Source organism: Pygocentrus nattereri, chromosome 13 (assembly GCF_015220715.1).
Source record: "Pygocentrus nattereri isolate fPygNat1 chromosome 13, fPygNat1.pri, whole genome shotgun sequence".
Taxonomy (NCBI): Eukaryota; Metazoa; Chordata; class Actinopteri; order Characiformes; family Serrasalmidae; genus Pygocentrus; species Pygocentrus nattereri.
In genome coordinates, this window is record NC_051223.1 from 32,217,987 (window position 1) to 32,245,678 (window position 27,692).

The 27,692-nt window shown below is 39.1% G+C and overlaps 1 protein-coding gene across 11 annotated transcripts in view; it reads right to left on the reverse strand.

Annotated features, from left to right (window-relative positions):
• Positions 1–27,692, reverse strand: part of jakmip3 (Janus kinase and microtubule interacting protein 3) — an 83,416-nt gene that overhangs the window by 39,840 nt on the left and 15,884 nt on the right. For all 11 annotated transcript variants that reach the window (XM_017701564.2, XM_017701620.2, XM_017701610.2 and 8 more), the window contains 2 exons: positions 4,658–4,900; positions 3,095–3,337 (listed from right to left, as the gene is read on the reverse strand). In XM_017701564.2, the coding sequence (XP_017557053.1) occupies positions 3,095–3,337; positions 4,658–4,900 (486 nt within the window). The remainder of the gene's footprint in view (positions 1–3,094; positions 3,338–4,657; positions 4,901–27,692) is intronic.

Here is a 27,692-nt window from a genome sequence, read left to right on the forward strand (position 1 = left end):
AACATTCTCTCTCATGCATCTTCACTCCTTCCCTTTTTTTTCTCCTTTCCATTCTCTGCCTGGTCTTTTTTCCTTTCCCTTGTTTCTCTGCTGCTGTTCTTCCTTTTGTTTCCTTTGCTAATTATCCTTCATTGCGCACATCCTCACTGCTTCTTGAGAGGAGAGTTCACTGGCACTCTTGGTTTGGTCGTCTCAGTTTTGAGAGGTAGTCACACAATAGACATAGTCCAACACCTCATTTTATAAGATCAGTTCTGCCGGTTTTGAAAAGATTCTGTTTTATATAATATGAAAATTCCAGTTCTAAAACTGAAATTTAATTGTCTAAAAAGGAAAATTTAGTTTATTGGTGACTGGACCATTACAATTTGTCAAAAATTATAAACTTAAGTTATAATAATGTGATATGTAATAATATAAATAATATGTCGCACTTGTATTACATTTTTGCAAGTAATAATATGTCCCCTATGTATTATATATAAGTACCTATATGTAATAATAATATGTAATATTACGTATTATTTATTATTTATTTATTCTTCAACCTGATGAATAAAAAAAATTAATGGCTTTCAGTTTTAAAAATAAAGTTTTGCTTGTGTAGTATGAACACATTTGTCCAGAAAATTTATGAAAACACCCACTTACACACACAAACACTCCCACCTTCCAATACACATACACATGCACTTCACCTTGGCATGCCAAACCATCCTGCCTGACAAATATGATAATGCGATTAGCAGCAGTAACCCTGGGCCTGCTCTGCTGATATGCTAAATACAGAGTCAGGCTGGAGAGAGGCCTGAAGATCAATAACTCTAACAAAACAGCAGCAGCACAGGACCTCCCACCTCATCCTGGCTTTCTGCACCACTAGCCCAACAGCCCAGCACACCGGCAACATCCTCTTATTAATCCTGCTATCAATCTGCTGATCTCTCAGGTTTAGAGGAGGAACAGAGTGGAAGGAGAGGACATGCATGTCAATAAATCTCATTATAGGTAAAGGAAAAAGATAAAAATATCCCTTCTTATAATGTCTGTCACTCTGCTGTTAGGCTGCTGGTGGACGTTGTATTTGGAGGCTCGCCTCCTTCTCTGTTTTCCTCAGTTTTGCGATAGATTTGATCATCCACTGTGTTCCATAGGGAGACTGTAAACAGCACTGCTTTGTGGCATGCCTTTCTTACCGATAGTACAGCAATCAATCCGAGAGCACATGGCTTGCAGGACTATTTTCACTCCCTCCTGCCAAAGCTGCTGGCACACGGCCAAGACAACGGATAGCGCAATAGAGGAGAAAACAGTCGAACACTGAGCCAGAGGAGTTGACGAGTTTGCAGACACAACATCTCAATCAACAATAGAACATGTTAAACGTGGCTGCTGGAGGGCAAAACTGCTGAACACAATAGTTTTAAACCCAAAAATAGCACACTCTGCTGTAGAGTTCATCAGGGGGACTGAGGTCTCAGTTAAATTTTCTCACACTGCTGAAGAGACCCAGTCTAAACCTACTTTACAAAGAAAATCAGTTGTTATTGATAATTAATGGACAAGATTAATAGAATTGTTGTTAATCTCTTCTACAGTGTAGCTCACCATTATGGCTAGACATATGTGATATAATGCATCTCTGTTTGAAGCCCCCTAGTGGCCATTCCACCACTGGAATGGAAATCAACTCAAGACATTTTCAATTAATAAAACTCAAATCAAATATTTTTCTCTATTACTTTGCTATCAGATTATTAGTACACTGTTGATGAGCTGTTGTCTGTGTTGAGCTGCTAGCAAGCAATGAAGGGTAAAAGCGGCTCTATGGCGGCTCCACTTTGCGATTTACAGGACTTAGCAGATCTACTGCTAATGGCTTTGCACTGGATAACACAAGCGTACCTTTAGAGGTTTTGTGAGGTCCACGTTTAGAAAAAAAGGAAGTCTGGGAGCATTTCCTTAAAATGAATGCTAAAGTAGGCACATACAACATATGCATGTCTGACTTATCTTTCCACAGAAGCATGGCATTTCCTTTAACCACTAGAAAATGAAATTATTCTGAAGGAGGAGAACAGTCAGTAAACTTTAACTTCATCTCTATGCTAGAGTTCTGATAAACCACACAAATTCCTGAGGACTTGGAGTTCACACTGATTTGTCAAAATTAGCTAATGCTGCCCTTACAAACATCACTAAAGTGAAGTGACTGGGATATTCTAAGCTGTATAAGTTTCTGTTAATTACAAATATCAATCAGACAACTTCAAAAAACTATTGAATATTCGGCAGCTCGTCTTGCCACAGCATTACACACAAAAGCTATATAAGTACAACTGGTTAATTGGTTTAAAATGGAGTTCATTTTACAACTCTTCACATTTACAGGTCACATTCATTAAGATTAATCAATTATTAGTGGATTTATTCACATGAATATTCGAATATCAAAATATCTGCCTTTTGCAGCCCTAGTTTAACTGCATACTGCAAGTTCTGCCTCTGGAGAACTGTTTTACTGAAGACTTTAGCTTGTGCCATGATGTAACACACCTTGTTCAAGTATTCCGATGCTTCTGACATATCTTGATTAGCTGGATGTGAATGTGTTAGATTAGGCCTGGAACTGAACTCTGCAGGAGCGCAGCTCTCAAGGAGATGGAAGGCTGGAGATAACTGACCTAAAGACTCAGAGCCATAAAAAGCTTTTATCAGGATGAGGCTTTCCTGCAGCAAATTGCTTGAAATTTGGATCAATTTAGGAAATGACTGTGGATTGGGGTCAGATGAACTGATGTGTAGTACTGTGTAGTTCAAAAAGTGCAGAAATGAGTGGTTCCCTAAAACTGCCAAGCTAACTGATTTGGACATAAGCTAAAAGCCGTAGCTATTAAAATGATCTAAAGTTGACTCTCCAGAAATAGACTAAGCCTAGACTACAATATACCTCATTTAAACCCCTTAAATTCTTAGATGTATTGTAGATTAAGGCTTATTATTCAGTAATTACTTGGATAGCAGTGCTGTCTGAGTTATTTTTCAATTGCAGTAGTTACGCATGTAAGTCTGGTCATTTAATGTTTGCACGCACCAGTCTGCGGATCTCCCTCTCGCACTCTTTCTTGATGCGGCTGATCTCCTCCTGGTGGAGGTGGTAGACGCTCCGGATTTCCGCTGCTTTGATCTTGTCTGCTTGCACAGCCACATTCAGCGCTTCTTCCATCTGCCGCCTCACCCCCTTCAGCTCGGAGATCTCCTGTTGCAACCGCGAACGCTCTGCCTCAAAACCCCGCCGCGCCTCCTCACGAGCCTCCGCCATCAGCGCCGATTTCACCTGCAGGACAACCAGTGAACAGCACGTCATTGCCATCTTTAATTAGGTCAGAAACTGTAAGTTAAAATAATGTCTTAACATTTTTGACAAAGTGTTTTAGATACACTCTCTTAGTGTCAAGACATCCTGGAGAACAAGTCAGATCAGAGTGCACTAAGGGAACTGTAAAGCATAAAGGTGGAAAATCAAAATCTAGGGCTGTCTTTCTTACAATGGTGAGAGTGAGCTTGTGTTCATAGAGTGCGTTTACATGCACTTAATAATCAGATCATTTCTGCAGTTATCTGATTATTCAAATGGTCATGTAAACAACGCACTCTGAATTCATCGATAGAGTAAGGTCTAGAAATCTGATATAGAAATCTGATAAAAAGAGCTGGATTTTAGCTCAGTAATCAGATTTCTCAGAGCATGCGAACTCTTACTCTGATTTCTTTCAGCTTTTTCAGTCTGCGCATGTGCAAAAAACAGATTGTGGTACCGGAAATAAGCAAGCAGCATAGTCGCAAATGGCAGCAAAACATTTTTGGAGCGACACTAAAACCAACTACATGCTTGACAAAATGAAGGGTTTAAATGTTCTTTATTTTCTAGATAATATATGTTCATATTCAGTGAAAGAGGTGTGATATTCTTCCTTTAAAAAAAGCCATGCCATGAAATCTTATTCTGTGAGTTTATTGGTTGTTTGCAAAGCAGAAATCTGATTACTGCCTGACATGTAGACCCGGAGTTTCCCTATTATCGGATTACTCAAGTGCATGTAAACACGTTGATCGGATTACTGACAAAATCTGATTTTCTGCTGTTATCGGATTATTAACTGCATGTAACCGCACTTGCTGATGTGATCATGACCTCAGAAATGTGTACAAAGGCATTTTGGATGCAAACCTGCAGAAAACTGAGAAGAAACTGCTCTAGTGATAACAATCTGAAACACACCAAACGCCTTTTGGAAGCACACTTTGACAAAAAGAAAACAGTTTTGGAACTATCAGTTTTAAATAAATGCCATTTGGTTTGATGTTTTGTTTTCTAACAACATAGATTTAATACATTTGTAGGTACTGCACAAATGTACATGTACATATTGGAGCCACTGTACATCAGAACAAAGTCGAGGAAGATTTCTGACTTTGATAAGGGCTGCCCTAATGCACAAATTGGGCATATAAGAACAGCGAAAAAATGAAATGGCTCAGTTCAAGAAAACAGTAAAACCAAAGGGCTTTTCTAATTATAGACAAATTTCCCATTTATAATTGCTTGATTAGGGAACCCACAACCTTTCCTGTAACCCTTCAATCTGTTCTTCACCTTGTCTGTAGACCCATCTCGGAGTGCGTTAACGAGGGCCTGCAGCCTTTGGATCTCGCCATCTTTGATCTTAATGACTCGCAGCAGCTCAGACTCATGCTGCCGCAGCAGCGTTTCCCGGACGCCGTGCAGCTCCCGCACTTTCTCTTCATGCAGCTTGGCCTTCAGCTCCGTCACCACCACTGCAGACTTGTGCTGCTCATGACGGACCTCCTGTGACTTCTCCCTCTCCAGCTTACTAACCTGGAGGAGCAGAGGAGACAGAGGAGGCAGATCATAAAACAGAGAAAATATGTAATGTTTTAATATTTAATTTAATATTTAAATAATTAAGGGCAGATCATAAAATCATTGGTAAAAGAGCCATATGTAAGAATGCTTAGTGAATGACTACTTATTCATTGTGACACATTTCTTGGCATGAGAGACTGGAGGTAATCCAGTCTTGAAGAGAGTATTTACCATGCCCTCACACACCTGATTTAATGTGTCGAGTTAATTATTAGGTCATTGTCATATCATTAAATAAGCAGGGGTCAAAGGCAACTCAGCATTGTGCATCACCCTGGATTAAGAGAATTTGCATATATTGTCTATGGTCAAACCTGGTCTTGGAGTATCCCCTGCCTTTCAGTGTTTTCCCTGCTGCCAACGCATTTCATCCAACTAAGCAGTTAAACAGCAAGTCCTTCCTGAGTTGAAGTGGGTGTTTTACAGCAGGAAAAAACACAGAAATGTGCAAGGCAGGGGGATCTCCTGGACCAGGGTTGAGAACCAGTGGTCTAAGAGTCAAAGTCAAAGTGATTGGACTTAAATTAGATTACAACACAGTCTTTCCACTTCTACTCCTGTCCTCTAAAAGACTTTCTACTTGGTTTTCTTTTTTATAATCACACATTTTTCCAAAGCGTGAGAAAATAAGTAAATGCAGACTTCCAAGTCAATGTTCTGTCATATTCCCTACATACTACATCTCAACATAAATTCAACTGACCACAAAAGCACACAATGTTTTAACAGTGATTCTCAGTCTAGGTGCAGTGACACATAAGATGGTCATCTAAACGGTTCCAAAGGCCTATTCTGATATATATTTGTGAAGGATTTTGTCCAAAAATACTCCTTGCCAGTGAAAATCCCTCTATAGTTGCTATAAACTAAACCATTCTTTTGTTTGATTATGGATAGCAATGACATGTGTCACGATGGGCTCCCCCCACTCTTCCATGTGCATTTGTTGTGTTTTAGTCTAGTCCATGTGATTTTTTTGTTTTGATCCCCAGTCCAGCCCTTTGTTTTGTAACTCCGCCCCGATTGTTCCCACCTGTGTTTCCACCTGTGTCCTGTTATCCCTTGTGTATTTAAGCCCTGTGTTTGCCCCTTGGTTTGGTTTGTCTTTGTTTGAATATGTCTTTGTACTGATCGTTTGATTTGTTTCTCTGTTGTGTATTTCAGTCTGTGTATCTTTCGTCATGTCTGAATGAACCCCAATCTCTCCGTGTTGGCTACATGAACCTGGACAGTCTTGACCCTGATTTTGGATTTGCCCGTAATAAAACTTGCTTTACTCAGCACGTGCGTCCGCCTCATCGCTCCCCGGCATTACAGCATGTTATTCCTGTTTGGTAGTCATTACTTGCAGTCAAGTCAGTAATTAACTGGCCTTGACTTACTAGTAACAACCTAGATGGCTGAAAATCTCAATTTTGCATGTCACTGACTTTTGGTTGATACTGCTCAAGGACAAATTAAAACCAATATAATAAACAGAAAATAATACTAGTATGGTGTAGGCGATATGGCAAAAACAATATCACTATACTTTTACACAACATATTTTGTTTGAGGTTTGTAATGACATTTTAAAAAAGCTATGAGTACAATGACTTTTGCTTAACATTTTACATACTGTGCTACAGTAAATCCAGTTAAACAGGCCTAAGTAGGCACTACTTCCAATCAAGCATGCAGCTGGTCAGTGCTCGTATGACGGCTAAATGATTAATCAAGTAAAACTGCAAAAGAAAGAGTACAATTTTCAGATTACAAGATCTGCAATTTTATCCTACATTATTCAGAACTGTCCAAACAATGTTTAAGTGGAGAAATTTAACATAATGACACAAATGGCATAATGACATAAAGCTTGAACTGGCACTCTGATATTCCGCATCTATGTGCTGGTATTGAATAAAAAATAATCACAATCGACTTATAATTGCAATATGAGAAAAATTTCAATTTGATATTTTTCACTAATCATTCAGCCTCCGTCAGTACTGACGCCATCGATATTATCAGAAAAGCATGGCATAATTTCTCCTGACACAATAAAATACTGTCACATTGCTCACCCCTAATATGGTCTCAGTATATTTTCCAAGAAGAAAAAGCTTAAAAGTTAATAACTTTGGGGATGAAGGTTTTCCATAATTGTGCCACAAGGAAGGCTGTAGCCAGTGAATGCTCTTTTAACTGCCCTTGATACAAAGAGCCTCACTTGCAAAAGCAATCTTACAAATTAAATCCACAGAAATGATTCATGTCAACAGTAGAAGGCTGGCATTTGTAATAAATGTGTTTACCCTACTAGAGGACCATTACTTTGGCCTTACAAGCATAATGACTTATATATAGTCAGTACTATCGCAGACAAACTACTCATAGATTTTTGTTGGCATTCTGCGTCCCTTGACTCCAAACTCAGTCATTTTTGGCCTGATGTTTCCAAAAGTTTCCACAAATGCTACTGCACTACAGCTGTAGGTTTCCAGTCATTATATGACCTGCAGAGGACGTTCAGCCTGAGCAATTAATAGAATGTTAATGTGTCAGGACACAACCCTATTACACAGTATTCAGGGTCACATTAGAGTATTTCCTGTGCGTACACATACTGACATGAACCATAGAGGACACCAACACCACACACCAATACACACATACAGACACAAAATGCTGTAACAGAGAAATTACAATACATATTATCCTACAAGAGAAAACCAGGCAAATGACTCACGCATCACTGAAAGTCATAGCACCCTCAGGCTAAGTCTCTACTGTCTGTAGTAAAAATAACCCAAAACAAACTGCGACAAAATTATTTGTCTACCTACTCAGGCCATCATTACGAACACAGAGCTGCAGCTATGAATAGCAGTGAGTTGCTATTCGTTACGTGACCTGTTTAATTCTATCTGAATGACCTGTGGGACTAGGCCACTGTTCCAGAGTAAACATATGGAAAAATAGACTCAAAATCTAGTGCGTCATGGTGAATAAAGGAAATATGAGTACAGCGTCAGTATTAAACCCTAAAAGCTTTTGTTTGATATTGATTTACAGACCAATATGTAGTGTCAAAATGATGCTGCATTAATTAGCCTTTGTTTTGGTAGAATGGGTATAATTATGTCTCATTACTAAAATGTTTGTGATGGTTTGCATTTATGTAAAGTATTTTGAGTCTGTAAATGTAATCAGTTATTGTCCGTATTCACAGTTAAATATCACCGGTATCACAAAATATCAACACTTGCAGTTATAGACATATTAATAATTGGTTCAGAATTGTCATATTAGTACATCCATAGCACCTGAGCATAGCACAGACACAGTGAATCCTTAGAGCCGTAAGCTGTTCCTGGGCAAGTTCACAACCGATCCATCTCTGACTGTAATATCTAAGTGTTGCAGTCTATGGAACCTGTAACAACCAATCTAAACTACAGCACTTTGCAAAAGTTAGAGATTTACATTTATTTTTACATTTATTTGATTTCTAGCCTGAGACTTCTCATAAGTATATGTGGTCATGTAGACCACCAAACCTATCAGATAAACAACACTTAAAGCTTTCATCTTTAGGAGAAAATCAAGATCCACTCTTGCTTCATATCTGAAAAAAAAACACAGGTGTTTCTGTTCATCCATTCATACACACTAAATATTTGCTGTATATTTGCTGTTGAGGCTTCTGTGTAAGCCTTACCAGCCAAATATAGGTGTCATGTTCTGTTAAGTATATTGCGCATACTGGTCATTTTGACTGGAAATTAAATATCTGTATGTGAATGTGGACAAGACAAAGATTGTTGTTGACTTCAGGAGAGCACAGAGTGACTGCTCTCCGCTCACCATCAACTCCCTTGTGGAGATCACCAGTTCATAGTCAAGAAAGCCCGGCAGTGTCTCTTAAATCCTGTGAAAGTTAAAGAAAGCTCATCTCCCACCCACCATCCTTACCACCTGTAACGGGGAGCAAGGAGGCGGACGCACGTGCTGAGATAAGCGAGATTTATTATGGGCAAATCCAGGGTCACGGTCAAAACGGTCCAGGCTCAATGAGCCAACAGGGATAGAACGACAGTTAGACATGAAGACAAACAATAAACAGGGTCAAACAGTTCAAACAACGCACAGTAACCAGAACAACCAACAGCACGATCAAACACATAGAACAAAGCAAACAAAGACCAGCAAAGACAAGGGGCAAACACAGGGCTTATAAAACAAGGATAACGAGGGACAGGTGAAAACAATCAGGGGTGGAGTCAACAAACAAGGGGGTTGGACCAAAACAAACACACATGGACAGGACTGAGAGGGGCCAATCGTGACACCACCTTCTACAGTTGCACTATAGAAAGTATCTGTATTACTGCCTGGTTTGGGAATTGCACAATATCTGACCTTAACTCCAACAGACTGAACTGACACCATCTACAATCAGCCTGAATACTTTATTAACCAAATACTATATTCCGTTGTTGTTGTTATGGTTGCTACATCAGTGACTCCTATGCTCATACACGCTAGACTTACCGCTAACATGTCATATGTTACATCCTGCTTTGCACAATCTACGTATTCTCGGTACCGTGTACTGTCCGTGTCCTGTTTTATATTTATTGTCAGTCTTCTGTATTTAATGCACTGTGGATATTGTATTGTTTTGTACTTGTGTTCATTTTGGTCCTGGAGCAATGTTGTTGTGTGTCACTGTGCACATGTATAGAGCTGAAATGACAATAAAGCCTCTTGAATTTGAAATTAATTAGAGTGGTCTCCGACGTCTGCACAGTACTGTATGCATGGAAACACTAATTTTTTCCTTTTTAATGACAGAAAAAATACATCTCCTAAACAAACATATTTCATAATGATATCATAATGATTTGTATATATTGAAACACAATATATACAAATGCCAAAATGTTTTCGAAGATCTCAAAACTTTAGAGAACAGCGTATATGTTTTGGCCTAGTGCTTACATATGTGCTTTTTGCAAAGCCTGGATCACTGATCACAAATCAGTGTGGTCCTGAGTTTGCCCATAAGTGTGGCCAGCACAAGAGTAAATAAAACTGCAAAAAGAAGAAAGTAATGAACTAGACACAGTGGCCTGAAGGTCTGCTACTTATTATAGGTTAAAGCCAGCGTGTGGGTGTATGTCCGGGTCTGGGTGGCCAGATGGAGTCAGCAGCCCTGTGGTAAAATAAAATAGTTGGGCAAAACTCAAATATGACTATGAACCAAACCAGGCCAGGCGGTCATCGAACAGCCTCCACGTCCACACAGGATGTATAAATCCTGGACCACCTTCAGACCTACTGTGTGTGTTTAATGTAGCTGGAAATACTCTGTGGGGTGTGCATGATTTGTAGCTGAGTAAGGCACTGGTGCTGTCCAGAGAGATTGCAGTGCTGGAGGCTAAGCTATCCAACAGGCCTCCAGTGACAACCCAGTCATCCATCACATTAATTAAGGTCATGAAGGATAGCACACACGCTCAGTGACCATGGCTGGATATGGGCTTAAAAACAGGACAGTTACTGTTTAGACACAGTGTGTAGTAGAGTGTAGCCCATCTGTTGATGCATGCTGTTAATGGTCATGCTCTAGCCCATCATCAATGGTCAATGTCTGACCACAGAGGTACTTCTGGCTGGATATTTTTGGACACTGGACCACTCTCAACCTAGCATTAACTCTGCTGTGCTTCATACATTCACACCAGAGCCATATGCGCAGCATGGCACTGCCAAGTCAGCATCACTGCTGTAGCGGTCCACCACCCAAATAATGTCCAGTCAACTGATGTCCATTCGTCAGAAACTAACCAATGATGAATGGGGTATTGGTGGGCTGAAAAAGGTGCATGACTGCAACAATGGGTGGGCTACAGTCAATTACTATTCACCAGTATGGTGGACCTACAAGGTAGGTGGAGCTCATAAATTGGCCAGTGAGTGAAAGTGTGAGATACAGCCTGTGCACTCTTAGCATGTAAAATGAACTTGGCAGTGGTGGGCCAGTATAGTCTCTGAAGCACAGCTTTGATGTAAGGAAATAGGAGAAACAATAGCGGAAGAAGAGATGGAAAACCTCTCAGATCAGAGAAGCAGCAAGCACGGCAGATCTGTTCTGACCAAGAAGAGGGTCTGAAAAATGGGTCAAATGACTTGTGATAGGCCAGTTGTGTAGATGAAAACAAAGAGTGCGAGAGAAACAAAGATGAAGCTTCACACTGAAACTATTACCCAGCTGACATGATCTGACTCTGTATGTTGTTACCACCCCCAGTGTTTAACCCTTAAAAGTCACAGTTAACAGTGGGGAACTGTCACAGTATTCTGAGACTAATATTTCCTTTAAAATAATAAAATACATGTATGTAATTTGTAGTTTTTCATTAATCTTGCTGGTTGTATTAAAACTCAGAAGTGCTAAAGGAATAATTTATTTCACTGGTAAATTTTGGAAGGTATCAAAAGGTTTAAAATCTTTTAAAATGGCCAATGAAAATGATCCAATATGGAGTTTTTCCTCTGTGGCATCTAGGTAGATACAGCTAAGTGAGCGCTCCCAGCAATTAAAGATTAACCACTGGGACCCAGACCCATACTGTTTCAGATTAACCACCAAGACAATTACGAAGTGACAGTAGAATCAACCAATCACATTTTGATTTCCAATAAGTGCAACCAAGTTTGCGAGAAAAATGTCACTCTAGTACTTCCAGAAGTCCCAGATACGTCATGACTGCAAGGAAGAGTATCAGCTTGACCAATGCATTTTAGTCAGATGTGAAAAATGAAAAATAGCAGTGACTCTATGCCAGACCTCTTTATTGAAGCACTGTAAAACTGCTACAAGCTAAAATACATGTTAATTTATGTTAATGTCTGTTACAACTTTAAAACAAAACAAGTAATGTCCTTTACAAGCTTCAAATATCTGTGTTTAATCTTGAATTGGCAAAATGTGTTCATGTGAATCACCGTTACTGTCGTGCTAATATACCACTAACATTGCATAGAGGTGCTAGCAGAGATATGCATTACCACAGAGGTGCATTTCTACATTGATTTGACATTCATTGCTCAAACTGAAGGCCTAGCTAAGCTACTATAACAAAATCATTTCTCAATCACTGCTCACTGAAACAAACTGCAAAGTTCTGTAGAAATTGTAAACTTTCAAAGAAAAACACGTCTGTTTTTATAAGCAAAAGAGAAGACAATTTATTAGGACTTGAGTTGCTGTTGTGTGTAGTTTTGTTTGGCAAAAATGCATATTATCTTTCAGCTTTTTGACATTGTTTGTAATTTGTTGACATCAAATCAACATTAAAAATTGCAAACTAGAACCTGTTGTTACAGAATGTGAATTTAATGAAAAAGCATGTATTATATACATTACATAACTTACTATGCAATTTAATGTGTAATTACATAGTTTGGGTGTTCTGGCACTTTTAGGTCCCAGCAGCATAACACATGGAATATTGTTTACTAACGCCACTCCACATTTCCACAAAACTACAAAATTACATATTTTCATTGGAACTTCACTGTAGTGTATGAAGTCTTTTCCAATGCCAAACAATCCTTTCAATGAAGACATTAGCCATAGACCTTAGAACAGCAAATAATTTTTTCATGTTGAAAACTTTCTGTAATTTTCAGCCAATTACAGTCGGATAGTACAGTAAAGCTTGACCGCTAAGGGTTAAGAATGGTCTCTCTATCCTGCAAAGATGATACACTGCAACACTGTTAAAACTACGTGCCTATAGAAAGCCAGTCACCCTTAAGTCATAAAAACAGCGCATCCACAGCCACGAGTTAAGACTGGAGTCATGCCGAGAGTGGCACATGCTGCATTTATCACTGCCATACGTGTCCAGCATTGTGTATTCAAGCCTAATGACAGGAGAGGCATCTCCAGCGTCTCCTGCTACTGTCAATCTGAGCGTAGCACAAAACAACAGCTCTGCTCACCCCGGCTGTTTGGTTTGATAGCAAATCTGTAGGACTGACTGCAGCATTGTGCATGTGGGCTTCTTTTCTGCTGCAGCTTATTATTTGACGTTGGTTTAGGTAGGTGGAAGTGTAACCGACTCATAACTCACTAGTGCTGCTCAGACCTGAGGATTTGTAACTAAAGGCAGTGTTGCTTTTCAAGGATTGTTAGAGTAGAAGTCATCTGTTATAACAGCAGCTTGACTGCATTCGGGAAAAAATGAACAAGGCAACAGTGTCTGCATTTTAATGTAAACTTGGTTTGACAGAGCTTTTAGAGGGCAGTCTGCTGGTACAAAGGACACTGACATCTGAATCTGTCTCACACATTTTTGCATTCATATTTACTAGAGGTGTAACACACGACTGTCATGATAACCTTTTTTTCTTTGCACCACAGTATGATACATTTTTGATAAAGAAGTAAAAAGGAAAGGATAGCATTCTTTTTTTATTTTTTTAATCAAACTTCAATTACCCAAACAAAACCACAGCAAATGATGATTGAAAGAACATAATTAACTAACTCTTAAGAATAGCTTCGCTGTCATGTAAAACACTATAAAACACTGATGAAACATTGTCAAAACTACACCCCTGCCAGCACATACTACAGAATGCCTGTCTCTATTAAGTCTTAGGCCAGTAATAAATGCAGACATTTCAAGCTATGTGGACACAGTTTCATGTGTCGTTGCGTTCTAAGATGTGTCACAACATAATTTGCTCTCACGTACTTGCATGAGTACGTTTCTGGCCTTAGACTGACTAAGCCAACATATTACCAACATATTCCCATGCAACTTAATAAAATGCTCAGTTACTCCACTAAATGGCCAAATTAGCAGTCCATACTAGGTGTGATTTACATACTTGCAGCATCATTTTATCATGCACACACTCTCTGTACCACTCGTCATCACCAAGTCATTTTCTTCAGGTACAGCGTAGGGAAGGTTTTTTGGTTGTCCACTTAATTTTTTTTCCTAAATAAACAAGTGTAAATATTCCAAGTTACAGTAGTAATACCTATATTTAGACTACTTAAATCAACAAACGCTGCTCAGAGTGCTGTATAGAAGAAGCAGATCAACTAGGAATATAAACATAGTAAAGTAAATAGAGAAACAAAAATAAAACAGATGAAAAAGGACAAATTGAGCAATATGAGATGAAATCAACACGAAATGAGCATGAACTAAAAAAGAAGCATAATGAACCAATAGAGAAACAAAGAGTAAAACCAGTAAGAAAATATAGTAATAAAATAGAGTAAAAAGAAATAAATAGTATGAAATAGTAATAAAAAGAAGATTAAATCAGCATGTCGTTGATAACATGCCGACAAAAAAAAGACTATTTCTATTATTTTATTCAATTTTTACTTAGACACTAGGACTTATTTATAGATGCTTAATTTAACAGCTCAAGTTTTGAGGACACTAAAATGTTGTTAAATGCTATATATATATATATATATATATATATATATATATATATATATATATATATATATATATATATATATTCACATATATTCACACTGTTACACGCACAGCTTCCTCAGTCGTTAAGGAATCATTCCTACTGTTCATCATTCCGTTCGCACCTAACGTCTCTTCTTTTTTCACGGCTTATGAGTAATTCATTGAAATCTGTGAAGTTGGAGAGTAGCAGCTTCATAATAGTATAATTTCATACATTTGTCTGCAATGTTTTGCACAGCTGTCTTTGACATCGTCTACACTTAAATAGCAAGCAAACGAAACAGTGCTCGAGATTCAATAAATACACGCGAACACACAAAATGAAGCCATAAGGTGCCCTGACTATTCTGCACAGACACAGACGACTCAGACTAATAACCACCCACCCTGCTATGAACACATAGCACCAGTTAAGATCTTGTCGGCACCTGCCAGCAATCAACAGAGTGATTTTAAAAGCTAGAAGTTAGGGCAGAGCCTTGCGTTGCTGAAATCAGGCAATAATGGCCTCATATCCAGGTGTGCTGCATCAAGGTCAATGCATTGGAATGAAGTTCCTCAATTACTGCAACACGTGCAGCTTCAGCACATTATTCCAGATAATTTACCTTTCACTTTAAAACCAGCCAGCTCCACAGCATCACTTAATCCTTCTCTAGAAACCAGGGAGAGAGCAGAAACACTCAGGGATGAAATATAACTAAGGACAACAAGGAGACTTTGTCATAGACAAGCGGTTACTTCACCCTGGCCCACTACATGGAGGAATATCACTCATTTGAATAAGACAGAAGTGGGGCACACATATCCATAGTGTACAGTAATACATAGATTTATACAGTTGGGCCAAGTGGGAAGATAATATCAGCTAATATTAATAGTGGTATTCTTCAATTTGATTCTTTCAAAATTTCTTCATAATTATACTGTTAAGATGAAATGTGCTGTTTTAGAGAAACTTACCATCAGATTTTTTTCAAAATGGTGGTGATGGAAACCAGACATTGTAAGCATCTAAGCTCTCTCATTAATAGTTATTATGTGAAATGATTACAAATACACTGCCTGAAGCCTAAGGCATTGTTTTATGATAGTTTTGAGAGGTTTTGGCCTAAAACAAATGTACCGTCAACATTACATACGAAAACTCAAAAGCTAAGTTCATTGATCCTTCATTAGTAAATAAAATGGCTATATTTCTGTTATAGACATTACAACTCCTGCCTGGTTCCTATCAGCACCACTGTAAAGAAATCTTAAGTTTCTCTACAGTGAACCATTTCACAACAAATCATTCTGAATGGCTTTGTTTACATCTCAATGACTGAATACTACAGAAATATTGAGAAATTGGTGGAATTGCTGTTTAAGGTGCCGCGGATTTACTGGTATTGAAAATCTGATACTTGACCTTTTGTTTTACGCTGTAATGAACAGACACCTTTGATGCAAAGACAGCAGCTCATTTGATACAGACTGCTAATGCAACACTCACCACACATTGCTCACATTTATCACAGTAAAACGGACTGAACTGCTAAATCACTACTGCACAAATCACAATGACATGTAATGTACCCAAGTCTAGAATAAGAATAGCGTTATAACACACACACACACACACACACACACACACGAAAAACTTTTTATGAAATGAGATACAACACAATTTCATTGACAACAAATCTTCTCGACTTGCCTTCACATAAGAGCTACTTTAAACAAAACAACAAAATCACTCAGAATTCTACAAACCCGCTTTGACCCGCCAATGGCGTTATGTTTAAATTATTTAAATTATCTGTGGTTTAAGAAATGTGACAGTGGACAATCATGCCAGTCAGTGAAGCGATGTTTACCTAAAACCAGATTTTATTTTACCACCATATTAAATTATAGCAGCCAATATTTTTAGCTCCATAGAACTGATATCATTGAAAAAACAATCACATCTGCCAGGCCCTGCTATACAGTAGACCTATGGACCATACAGTAAACTATACAGCAATCTTTAAAATAATGTAGTGCAGGAACACTCCTAACAGATAACTTTGGATAATAATTAATTTCATATGGTTAAAGAGTGAAAAAGAGTGAGTGTATGTCCCCATTGTATCTTAAAAAATTACCCTCAACTGCAATAATATGATAACATAATGTAATAATGTCAATTCAATTCCACTGCATTTTCAAGTAATGGAGAACTTGTTCTAATGAGAACTGCTTTGATGGGACACCAGTATCATGGAGCTGTTGGTGGAGTGTCCAGCCTCATATTGATCAACATGTTTTTCCTGTTCACTCATGCTGAACACGACTCAGAAATCAATGCAGATCAGCTACCGCAGTTTTCCAGGATAAGGATATTCATTATACACACACACACACACACACACACACACACACACACACACACACACACACACACACTACAGGCATGCATCCCATCAACAAAGTTCAGCGATGAAGAGATAGAGGTGTTAATAAATAACAGACTGAACACGCATATTGCAGCTCTGCTGCCAGGAGAGACTTCTGAAGAATCCCCCACCCCAACAAAAGTTCATTGTCTTCTATTCAGCCAATCAACAATACATTATTTTTATTGTCAGAACTGAGATCTGCAGCATTTTCCTGAAGATATTTGAAGAAATCCTTCAGGTCTGCTTTTACACCGATTCTACAAACGCAAACTGATCTGGTCTGGAAATGAACTATTTTACTCTCATTTACTGCTCCATGAAATCCTGTAGTTTGACAAATTAATAAATAAATTTAGGCCTTTGCAAATGTTAACCTGACCGATTTTAATGCTGAAATGATCTAATATTAACAAACTAACAAAACGGAATGAGAAAAGAAAGTGCAGTCTCCTCAGAGGTGAAGTTAGTTTCATTTTCGCATTTGATTTTTTTCCTCCAGTAGTTGTAAATGATGGGTGCAATATGTTAATATGTGTAAATGATTGGTATGATATTGGTAACTAAGACGATCGGTTCCATCTTAGTTTTCATATGAAATGAATGCCTTTAAAACGCATAACACACTCTGATCTCTCTGAACTGAAACCATCCGAGCATGACACACCAACACGAAACTATATCAGAACAGCCTTTTAGCAGATTGAATATTACAGTCAGACAGGGTTTTTGGAATGACTTCTATTTAGAATTACTGGTGAGGAGGGGTCTCAAAAGAAGAGCAGGGGAGAGCAGTATAGCTTTAAACTACACCAATCAGACATAACATGACCACCTCCTTGTTTCTACGCTCATTGTCCATTTTTATCAGCTTTGCAGTTCTGCAATTACAGACTGTAGTCCATCGGTTTCTCTGCATACTTTGTAAGCCCCCTTTTACCCTGTTCTTCAGTGGTCAGGACCCCCATGGACCCTCACAGAGCAGGTACTATTTAGGTGGTGGATCATTCTCAGCACTGCAGTAACACCGATAGGGTGGTGGTGTGTTGGTGTGTGTTGCGCTGGTCTGAGTGGGTCAGATATGGCAGTGCTGCAGAAGTTTTAAACACCGTGTCCACTCACTGTCCACTCTATTAGACACTCCTACCTTGTCAGTCCACCTTGTAAATGTAAAGTCAGAGACGATAACTTATCTGCACACGACAGCTGCTGCACAGTTTGTGTTGGTCATCCTCTAGTCCTTCATCAGTGGTCACAGGACGCTGTTGTCTGGATATTTTTGGTTGGTGGACCATTCTCAGTCCAGCAGTGACACTGGGGTGTTTAAAAACTCCAGCAGCCCTGCTGTGTCTGATCCACTCAGACCAGCGCAACACACACTAACACACTACCACCACATCAGTGTTACGGCAGTGCTGAGAATGATCCACCATCCATATAATACCTGCTCTGTGAGGGTCCAGGGGGTCCTGACCAATGAAGAACAGGGTGAAAGGGGGCTAACAAAGTATGCAGAGAAACAGATGGACTACAGTCTGTAACTGTAGACTACAATGTGCACCTATACAGTAAGTGGACCTGATAAAATGGACAATGAGTGTAGAAACCAGGATCATAATGTTATGCCTGATCAGTGTATACTGCATTTGCATGTTAAACTTGATTAACTGAATCTTGCGAATACTTGTTCCCCTTTTTCCTTTTAGTCTTCCTTTATTTTCCTGTCACTCAGATTTTTTTTCCTGGAGATCTGCTGATTTTTTAACTATGTCACCTTTTTCACTGCTCTTGAGTGCCCACATATAAATTGATTAGTTTTATGTTCAAAATATTTCCATATATTGCTCAACTTATATTTTCCCTTAATAAATATGAGATCAGACATCACCGATTACATTACTTTAACATAGTAATCCTTAGGATTAGGTTATAGTAATTTTTGGTAACAATTCGTTTGGAGTGGTCCTTTGTAGTTCTTTGTAATTGATTAATAAACCCTCAACAGATTAATAGTAACACATCAACAACATATCAGTGAAGTAGCAGTAGTGAAGCATCTAAATACAATAAAGTAAATCTTGTAGATGGTTTGTTGATACATTAATTACATTAAGTAGATTTATTGTTAATATATTACTTCCATTACCCAAAACTTAACCTTACACAACCTTACCCAAAACCTAATCCTAACCCTAACCTTAACCTCAAACCAAAACCTAATGAAAACCAGCCATGTCCACAGCATCACAAAGCCCTCCTCAAGACACCAAGAAGAGAGCTGGAAAAGACTAAATACTAAATACAGGGACTAAGTACAATTAAAGACAACAAGGAGAATTTGTAAAAGACAAGTGGTACCTTCACTTATAAGACACTAACATTTTATTTATGCATTATATTGCCCTATCCATTGCCTCCTCCACTTTCACAGCAACCATCTCCATGTCCACCTTAACTACATCCATAAACCTTCTCTGAGGTCTACCTCTTCTCCTTCTACCCGGCAGCTCCATCTCCAACATTCTTTGCCCAATATACCCACTATTCCTCCTCAACACATGTCCAAACCATCTCAACCTGGCCTCTCTGGCTTTATCTCCAAACTGCTCCACCTTCACTGTCCCTCTGATCTGCTCATTTCTAATCTTGTCCATCCTTGTCACTCCCAACGAAAATCTCAGCATCTTCATCTCCACCACCTCCAGCTCAGCCTCCTGTCTTTTAGACAGAGCCACAGTCTCCAAACCATACATCATAGCAGGACGCACTACTGTCTTGTAAACCTTCCCTTTCACTCTTGCTGCTATCCTTCTGTCACACATCAGCCCTGACACCCATCTCCACCCACTGCATCCTGCCTGCACCCTCTTCTTCACCTCTTTTCTACAGTGTCCATTGCTCTGGATGGTTGACCCAAGATATTTGAAGTCATCCAGCTTTACGACCTCTACTCCTTGCATCTTCACCTTTCCACCTGCCTCCCTCTCATTCACACAAATGTTTCCGTCTTATCTCTACTGACCTTCATTCCTCTCCTCTCCAGTGCAAACCTCCACCTCTCCAGATTCTCTTCCACCTGCTCTCTACTCTCACCACAGATTACAATGTCATCTACAAACATCATGGTCCATGGAGCCTCCTGCCTGACCTCATCTGTCAACCTGTCCATCACCATTGCAAACAAGAAGGGGTTCAAAGCTGATCCCTGATGTAACCCTACCTTCACCTTGAAACCATTTGTCACTCCAACTGCACAACTCACCACTTTCTCACTATCCTCATACATGTCCTGCACCAGCCTAACATAAATTTTCAGCTACACCTGACTTCCTCATACAGTACCACAGTTCCTGTCTTGGCACCCTATCATATGCCTTCTCTAGATCCACAATGTAGCTCCTTCTGACCTTCTCTGTACTTCTCTACCAACACTCTCAAAGCAAAAATTGCATCTGTGGTACTTTTTCTGGGCATGAAACCAAACTGCTGCTCACTGATCTGAACCTCTTGCCTTAGCCTTGCTTCAACAACTCTTTCCCATACCTTCATGGTGTGGCTCATCAACTTTATACCTCTGTAGTTACTGCAGCTCTGCACATCACCCTTGTTCTTAAAAATGGGGACCAGTACACTACTTCTCCACTCATCAGGCATCCTCTCACTCTCCAGGATTTTGTTAAACAACCTGGTTAAAAAGTCCACTGCCTTCTCTCCTAAACATCTCCATACCTCCACAGGTATGTCATCTGGACCAACTGCCTTTCCATTCTTCATCCTTTTTAAAGCTGCCCCCACTTCCACTTTACTAATTCTCTGCACTTCCTGATCCACTATCTCTCCCCCCGTTGTCCTCCTCTCTCTCTCGTTTTCCTCATTCATTAGTTCTTCAAAGTACTCCTTCCATCTACTCATCACTCTCTGTTCACTCACTAGTACATTTACCTCTATATCCTTTATCAGCCTAACCTGCTGTACATCCTTTCCAGCTCTATCTCTCTGTTTAGCCAAACGATACAAGTCCTTTACTCCTTCTTTACTGTCCAGCCTCTCATACAGCTCATCATAGGCCTGAGCCTTTGCCTTTGCCACCATCTTTTTGCTATGCAACTAGCCTCACAGTACTCCTGCCTACTTCCTTCATCTCTCTGGTTATCCCACTTTTTCTTAGCTGCCTTCTTCTTCTGAATACTCTCCTGGACTTCCTCATTCCACCACCAACCTTCCTTGTCTTCTTTCCTCTGACCAGACGAAACATCTAACACATTCTTGCCAGTTTCTCTCACCACCTTAGCTGTAGCTTCCCAGTCCTCAGGTAGCTCCTCACTGCCCCCAAGGGCCTGTTGCAATTTTTCCCTGAACTGCCTGCAACCATCCTCCTCCTTCAGCTTCCACCATCTAATCTTTGTCTCTGTCTTCACTCTCTTCCTCTTCTTTGTTTCTAATCTCATTCTACAGACAACCACCCTATGCTGTCTTGCTACACTTTCCCCTGGTACCACTTTACAATCTCCAATCTCCTTTAGGTGGCATCTCCTGCTAAGGATATAATCCACCTGTGTGCACCTCCCTCCACTCTTGTATGTCACCCTGTGTTCTTCCCTCTTCTGAAAATATGTGTTCACCACAGCCATTTCCTTTCTCTTTGCAAAATCTACAACCATCTGACCTTCCGCATTTCTGTCTTTCACACCATACATACCCAGCACCTCTTCATCCCCTCTGTTCCCTTCACCAACATGTCCATTGAAGTCTGCACCAATCACCAATCTCTCCTCTCTAGGGACCACATCTACCACTACATCCATCTTACTCCAAAATTCATCTTTCTCCTCTAACCGACAACCAACCTGTGGTGCATATGAACTGACCACATTCAAAATTACACCACCAACCTCCAACTTCAGGCTCATGATCCTGTCTGACACTTTCTTTACATCCAGAACACTTTTCACAAGCTGCTCCTTTAGGATTATCCCTACTCCATTTCTCTTCCTCTCTACAGCATGATAGAACAGTCTGAATCCACCTTCAATGTTCCTGGCCTTGCTTCCTTTCCATCTGGTCTCCTGGACACACAGAATATCTACCTTCCTTCTCTCCATCATGTCTGCAAGCTCTCTGCCTTTACCAGTCATTGTCCCTATGTTCAGAGTCCCTACTCTAACTTCCACACTCCTGCCTTTCCTTCTCTCTCGCTGCCTTCTAACCCGCCTTCCTCCTCTCCTCTTTGATGGTCTTCGACCTACAGTAGTCCAATTTCCACCGGCACCCTACTGGTCAACAGCACTGGAGGTGGTCGTTGTTAACCCGGGCCTCGACCGATCCGGTATGGCAATCATATTTGTGATATTTGTGAAAGATTTTTTTGGAACAAGTTTTACGCCGGATGCCCTTCCTGACGCAACCCTCACTATTTATCCGGGCTTGGGACCGGCACCAGATGTACACAAAGTACACCCCTAATGGCTGGTTTACACTAATCAAATTATAGTAACTGACTTAAAATAAATTTCATTACTTAAAGGAACAATTCTGTGTGGGTCCATTTAAAACATAAACGTCATCTATACAGATGATCTATACCTGTTCTTGGATGTAATGTGAGTGTGAGGGGGAAAGCTTTCCATTTGACAAGCAATTTGTTGAAACATATAACCATGGTAATATGAAACTGATGGATAAAGACCTCTGTGCTGCTGATGAGGGAGCTCAGAAATGATTTAAACAGGCCAAACCTTTCATTCAGAAACAGCTTTACAAGCTTACATTTTATTCTTAAAGATTGTATATCAAGGCCACAGTTTGTGCTCTCGTTCTTCTGGACAGTTTCCTGGTTTTCAAATAGCATCAGCCAAATCCATCATTTTATCCAGCAGAGCTGGCTGCATCATGTTAAAGGCAGAAACAGCAACAGGCCTTTTAAATGATGTTTACTCTAAATGGGCTCATTTACATATTGCACCCTTCTGCAATAACTTATGTTTCAGTACTGCAAAGGCCAATATTGTGATGACAGCTAGAGAAGAATAACTGAGGTTTGAGAGGAGGACCATGCCTGGATGCCCTCCCCTGTCCAATCTAACATTCCAATCTATAAATTCCCATTTCTACATTCTGTTTGCTGTGATTAAGTTTTTGCACCCTTCCTTCAACACTTCTCCCTGTTCCTCAGATCTGTCAGTCCCACTTCCATTCATCAAAAGCAGGCTTGAAGCAAAAGCTGTCCTGCACAGTCTCTCCTCATACTAGCACCTTATGTTTAAAGGCATAGTCACAACTCAGAAAACAAACTATATACTTTGCAGTTCTAATACAAATACACACACACAGACTTCCATTATTCTACTGTTACTGCTGTGCACTCATTTTCATTCTTCTGCAGTAATAACATATTGAGCATATTATTGGAAAACACTCAGCTGGCACAGCAGGAGAAAATGAGAACATCTGACATACTGACTTATTTGCTGCAGGAGCATGATCTGGTAAGTGTTAGTCATTGTGCATAGCTGCATAGCAAGATGCAGGAGAGCAGCCGAATCCAAATTCACACACTTTTAATTTGCATCAGCTTGCATGATTGGTAGTTTATAACAAAACACACAGTAATGCCTTGATTCTACAGGGCTCTAATTACATACTGCATAAATTGTTTTGGCTCAGAAAACAAAAAATCTATTTCAAAATAAAATATTGTAAAGAAGCTTTTCCTTCTGAAAAACAGTGCAATATAGATATTAAAAAACACTGCAACTGAGCTATAAAGAACATACAAATAGATAGGATGCAGCTAGATGCCTAGTTTTGATTACTGTCAGTGGTTTTCATGAAAGATGGCAAGCTAGAGACACTCAGAAGAGACCAAGGTGGCTTTGTTCTAAGAGGGATGCAAGAGGATGCCATCTCCTGATCAAGATTATTAATAATAATAATAATAATAATAATAATAATAATAAATAAATAAATAAATATATATATATATATATATGCTCATAAATGTCTAATGTATATACACCTTGTTCAGTAACACTTAGGATTCTATTCATAAGGCTACATAACACCTACACAAGGTTGTAATGACTACAGACATAATTGCCAATTTTAATCCATTTTAATCAAAGTTAGCTAGCTAAAGTAAACTTTATGACAGATGGTGTCTATTGGCAAATGCATTTATAAACACTTATGTTAGTAGTCATAACTAGCTTATCTAGGTGTTCTGCAGCCTTATAAGCAGAACCTTACAGTAAAGCGTTGCCCTTTGTTCTGTGTAAAAATGGTCTTTCTAATCACAAGATGAGAGATATAAAAAAAATTACTAAAAAAGGTAAAAAAAGTGAGTAGAGCACTCTCTCAAGCCCAGTGTTGCTTGTGTGCACACACATCATGCAGGCATATGAACACTACAGATTACATTCACAATGTCTGCTGTTTTTATGTATAAATAATTGTTTGTTCCTGAATTATTAATGAGGATGCATGTTTCTAATTAGAAACAATAGAAATTGTGAATGCAGTCCAGTGTCTATATACCTGAGAGACCTGAAGGGGAGAGGGATTCTGCAGGAGAGTTAGAATTCAGCTACGTGGAAAACTTTTGTTCAGTTTATAGTTCACAGTGAATTATACTGTGTCCTAAACCGCACCCACAAGTAGTTGCCACCTTAATTAAAACTTTGATGCAGCTTGAGTGGGTTTAGAGACATTCTGTGGATGCATTTATTATGTATTTAGTTAAGTATTGGGTTCTAGTGTTTGTTAGGAACATCAGTCTTGTAGTTCCAGCACTAAACTAAAGAAGCAAAATATGGACACCAGAACTTGGTGATCTATTACCTCTGGGCTAAGAGGAAAACTGAGCAAATATCATTTTTGGCTGAACCTCTAATGATACATTAAACATGTTGAATGAATCTGTTGCTCTTACAAACAACAGTGCAGATACATCACACTTGCCGTATATGTTGTCACCATGTCTGATACTTTAAACTAGAAGTGCACTGACATTTCAGGATCTAAATATCACTGGCATACTTCATAAATCCTGTGGTTTATTAGGCAACTCTTTCCTGTGCACTCGTTGTTGTATCTTCTGGAAAGAGCATAAAGTTCTTCTGGTTTTCTGGAAAAAGCATATGGTTCAGTTTGCCTGTATGCCTGTACTCTTCATCCTCTATCAGGCCTCTGCATTCTGACTCTGTAGAGCATGCACTGAGCTAAGCCTACGTATTCCAGTGACAGCTCTCTACAGACATCACTCTTAGACATGTCACACTTAGCATTCACTCCGACTCCAAATAGCATGTTTCTCGAGTCAGTGGTAGAGACACAAAGTGTTTCAACGTCCCTGCATTGTCCCCAAGGAAACTCTTCACACATCTAGTGACGGAGACACATATGTAATAGAACAGGACAAAGCAGTACACTCACTAGCTGTCAGTCAGAATCTACCCTGACAAGGAATCAAGTCAGAGATTCAGCCAGAGTCTTTTTGCAGGCTTTCCACCATGACCTAATGACATCTCTCAATGCTAATGGATCATAGCAGCCATATCACTGAAGTGATATAAAGGCTCATAAAATAAAAGGGGTTAATTAATAAGCATGTCATTTAGAAAATGATCAACACCACTAGCAGGAAGGGCTGTAATATATCTAACATGACTGAACTTGACTCTTCTGAAGGGTTGTGCTTGCTAAATTCAGAGTTCAGAGAGGTCAGTCACACTGTCGCTGGTAAGTGGCTCAGCTATCTGGACCCAATTGGAATTCAGCTGGAATAGTATTAATTCGTTAAATGTTGAAAATGAATGAATGTAAATGCTAATTAAATATTTTAATTATTTTCATAGGACATTAATATGCATATCCTACATTTGCCTCTCATTTTTTCCTTGTGATATGCACAATGTATTTACATTTGTGATACCTGATTGATTGTACATAAGAAAATGTTGTCCATTGATCGTTTTTAACCTCTCTTTATTCCTTAAAAATAAACTGTCTGGTTTTGCTCCTGGGCCATCAATACTGATATACCCCCGCTGTTGGGCCAAAACCTCATACCTGGATTTTTGTCCTGTAAAACGTTCTTCAGTATCAAAAATGGTCCAAAACTACTTGGAAGAAAAATCTTTGTATATCAACTTCCATTATAAGTTAATTAGGCTTTTTCCTTCTTCTGAAAAGTTACCATTTTGGAGGTTTTGTTATGACAGTATTTGTAAATAGAGTTCAAAAAGCAGTCCAACTAAAACACTACTTAAAACATCAGAATGAATGTGCACAGCTCAACCTGTGGGCTGCAGACCACCTGACGTCTGTAAAACACCCTCTAGTGGTCTGTAGGCCTGTACTCAGGGGGCAGACAGTTCACAGTAAGCCAGTAATGTGATTTTAAGTTATAAAAACATTACAGGAACTTAATTACTATTACTTAATAATTAGGAACCAAACATTTTCAGATTAGAACAATATAACCAACATAACCACATCAATATATCACCTCTCTTGTTAATGATCAATGTGCAATATACCATAACCTGCTGCTTTAATGACACTTTCACTATGCACTTTACATTGTAATATTGCTGCAAGTCCTAGTTATGTCTAAACTCATCGTGCTTTTAGTTTACCTCTAACCACTCAGTGCCTGCTATCATGTAAATACAACAAATGTCTCATATGCTATGTAAATATGCAAATATATATATATATATATATATATATTCTATTTTTCTTTCTATTTTTCTTTTTCTGCATAGTTTACGTAAGTTTATGTAAAATATATGTCTTGCTAATGAAACACTGCACTTTCCCTTCAGAATCAATTAGGTTCTATCTATCTATCTATCTATCTGTCTGTCTGTCTGTCTGTCTGTCTGTCTGTCTGTGTATATATCTAAATATTAAGCATAAATAAGAACGTTACAGTAGCAGCCTAATTAAACGTCAACAGTTTGAGAAAAACAGCCTCAGACAGTTAGAGGCAGACAGTTAGCTAGCCATTGATGGAGATGTTTCTCAGTGTGCTGTCTATCCTACTTTGTTTGATGTGCACCTATCATACTTTCTCTTTAGTTTCCTCCATCTTGACGTGTGACCATTCCACCCGCTCTGGGGTCTGCAATAAACAGCTGAACTGTGGTCTGGCAAAACCACGGGTCTTGACCCGCTTCCAAACAACACTGCTGGTGGGAATGCATTTTATGATGAAACGAAGGGTATTTGTCAATACAGCTTGCTTTCCTCCTCTTCTAGCGACACGCCAGTGCTGTACTGTCAGCATAATCTACCAGTTTTAGCATTTGACTCCTTATAGATTCTCATTTGCTCTCATAGTATTCCTGCAGCAAGAGCTCATCTTAAATGTGACAAACAAGCAATAAAACAGCAAAGACAGGCATTTGATTTTGACTCATGGATCGCAGAGCGTATTTTTTTTGGCCAAGCACCAGCAAATGGTTAAACTCAAATTGATAAACCAATGAAAAAGAAGCAGATATGAAGTTAGGGTTACTACTGTTATAATTCAAAAGACCTGTGAGTGGAGGGTAGCTTGACTCTTTCAAATGACTCACAAACACCCTCAAAACGAAAGAAACATTTCCAGTCCAAACAATGACGGAAAAGCCAGCTGAGAATTTTCAATAAAAAAGTGAAGGACTGGAGCTCCAAATTCCAGTCTACATTTACCTTATACATTTCTATTCTATTCTTTTCTATTGTTTCCACTGTTTTTAAAAAATAAATAATGTTTTTTTTTTGTTTTTTTTTGTGAATGGATGATCTGATTTTCTTCAGGCCCTGTTGTTTTTTGGT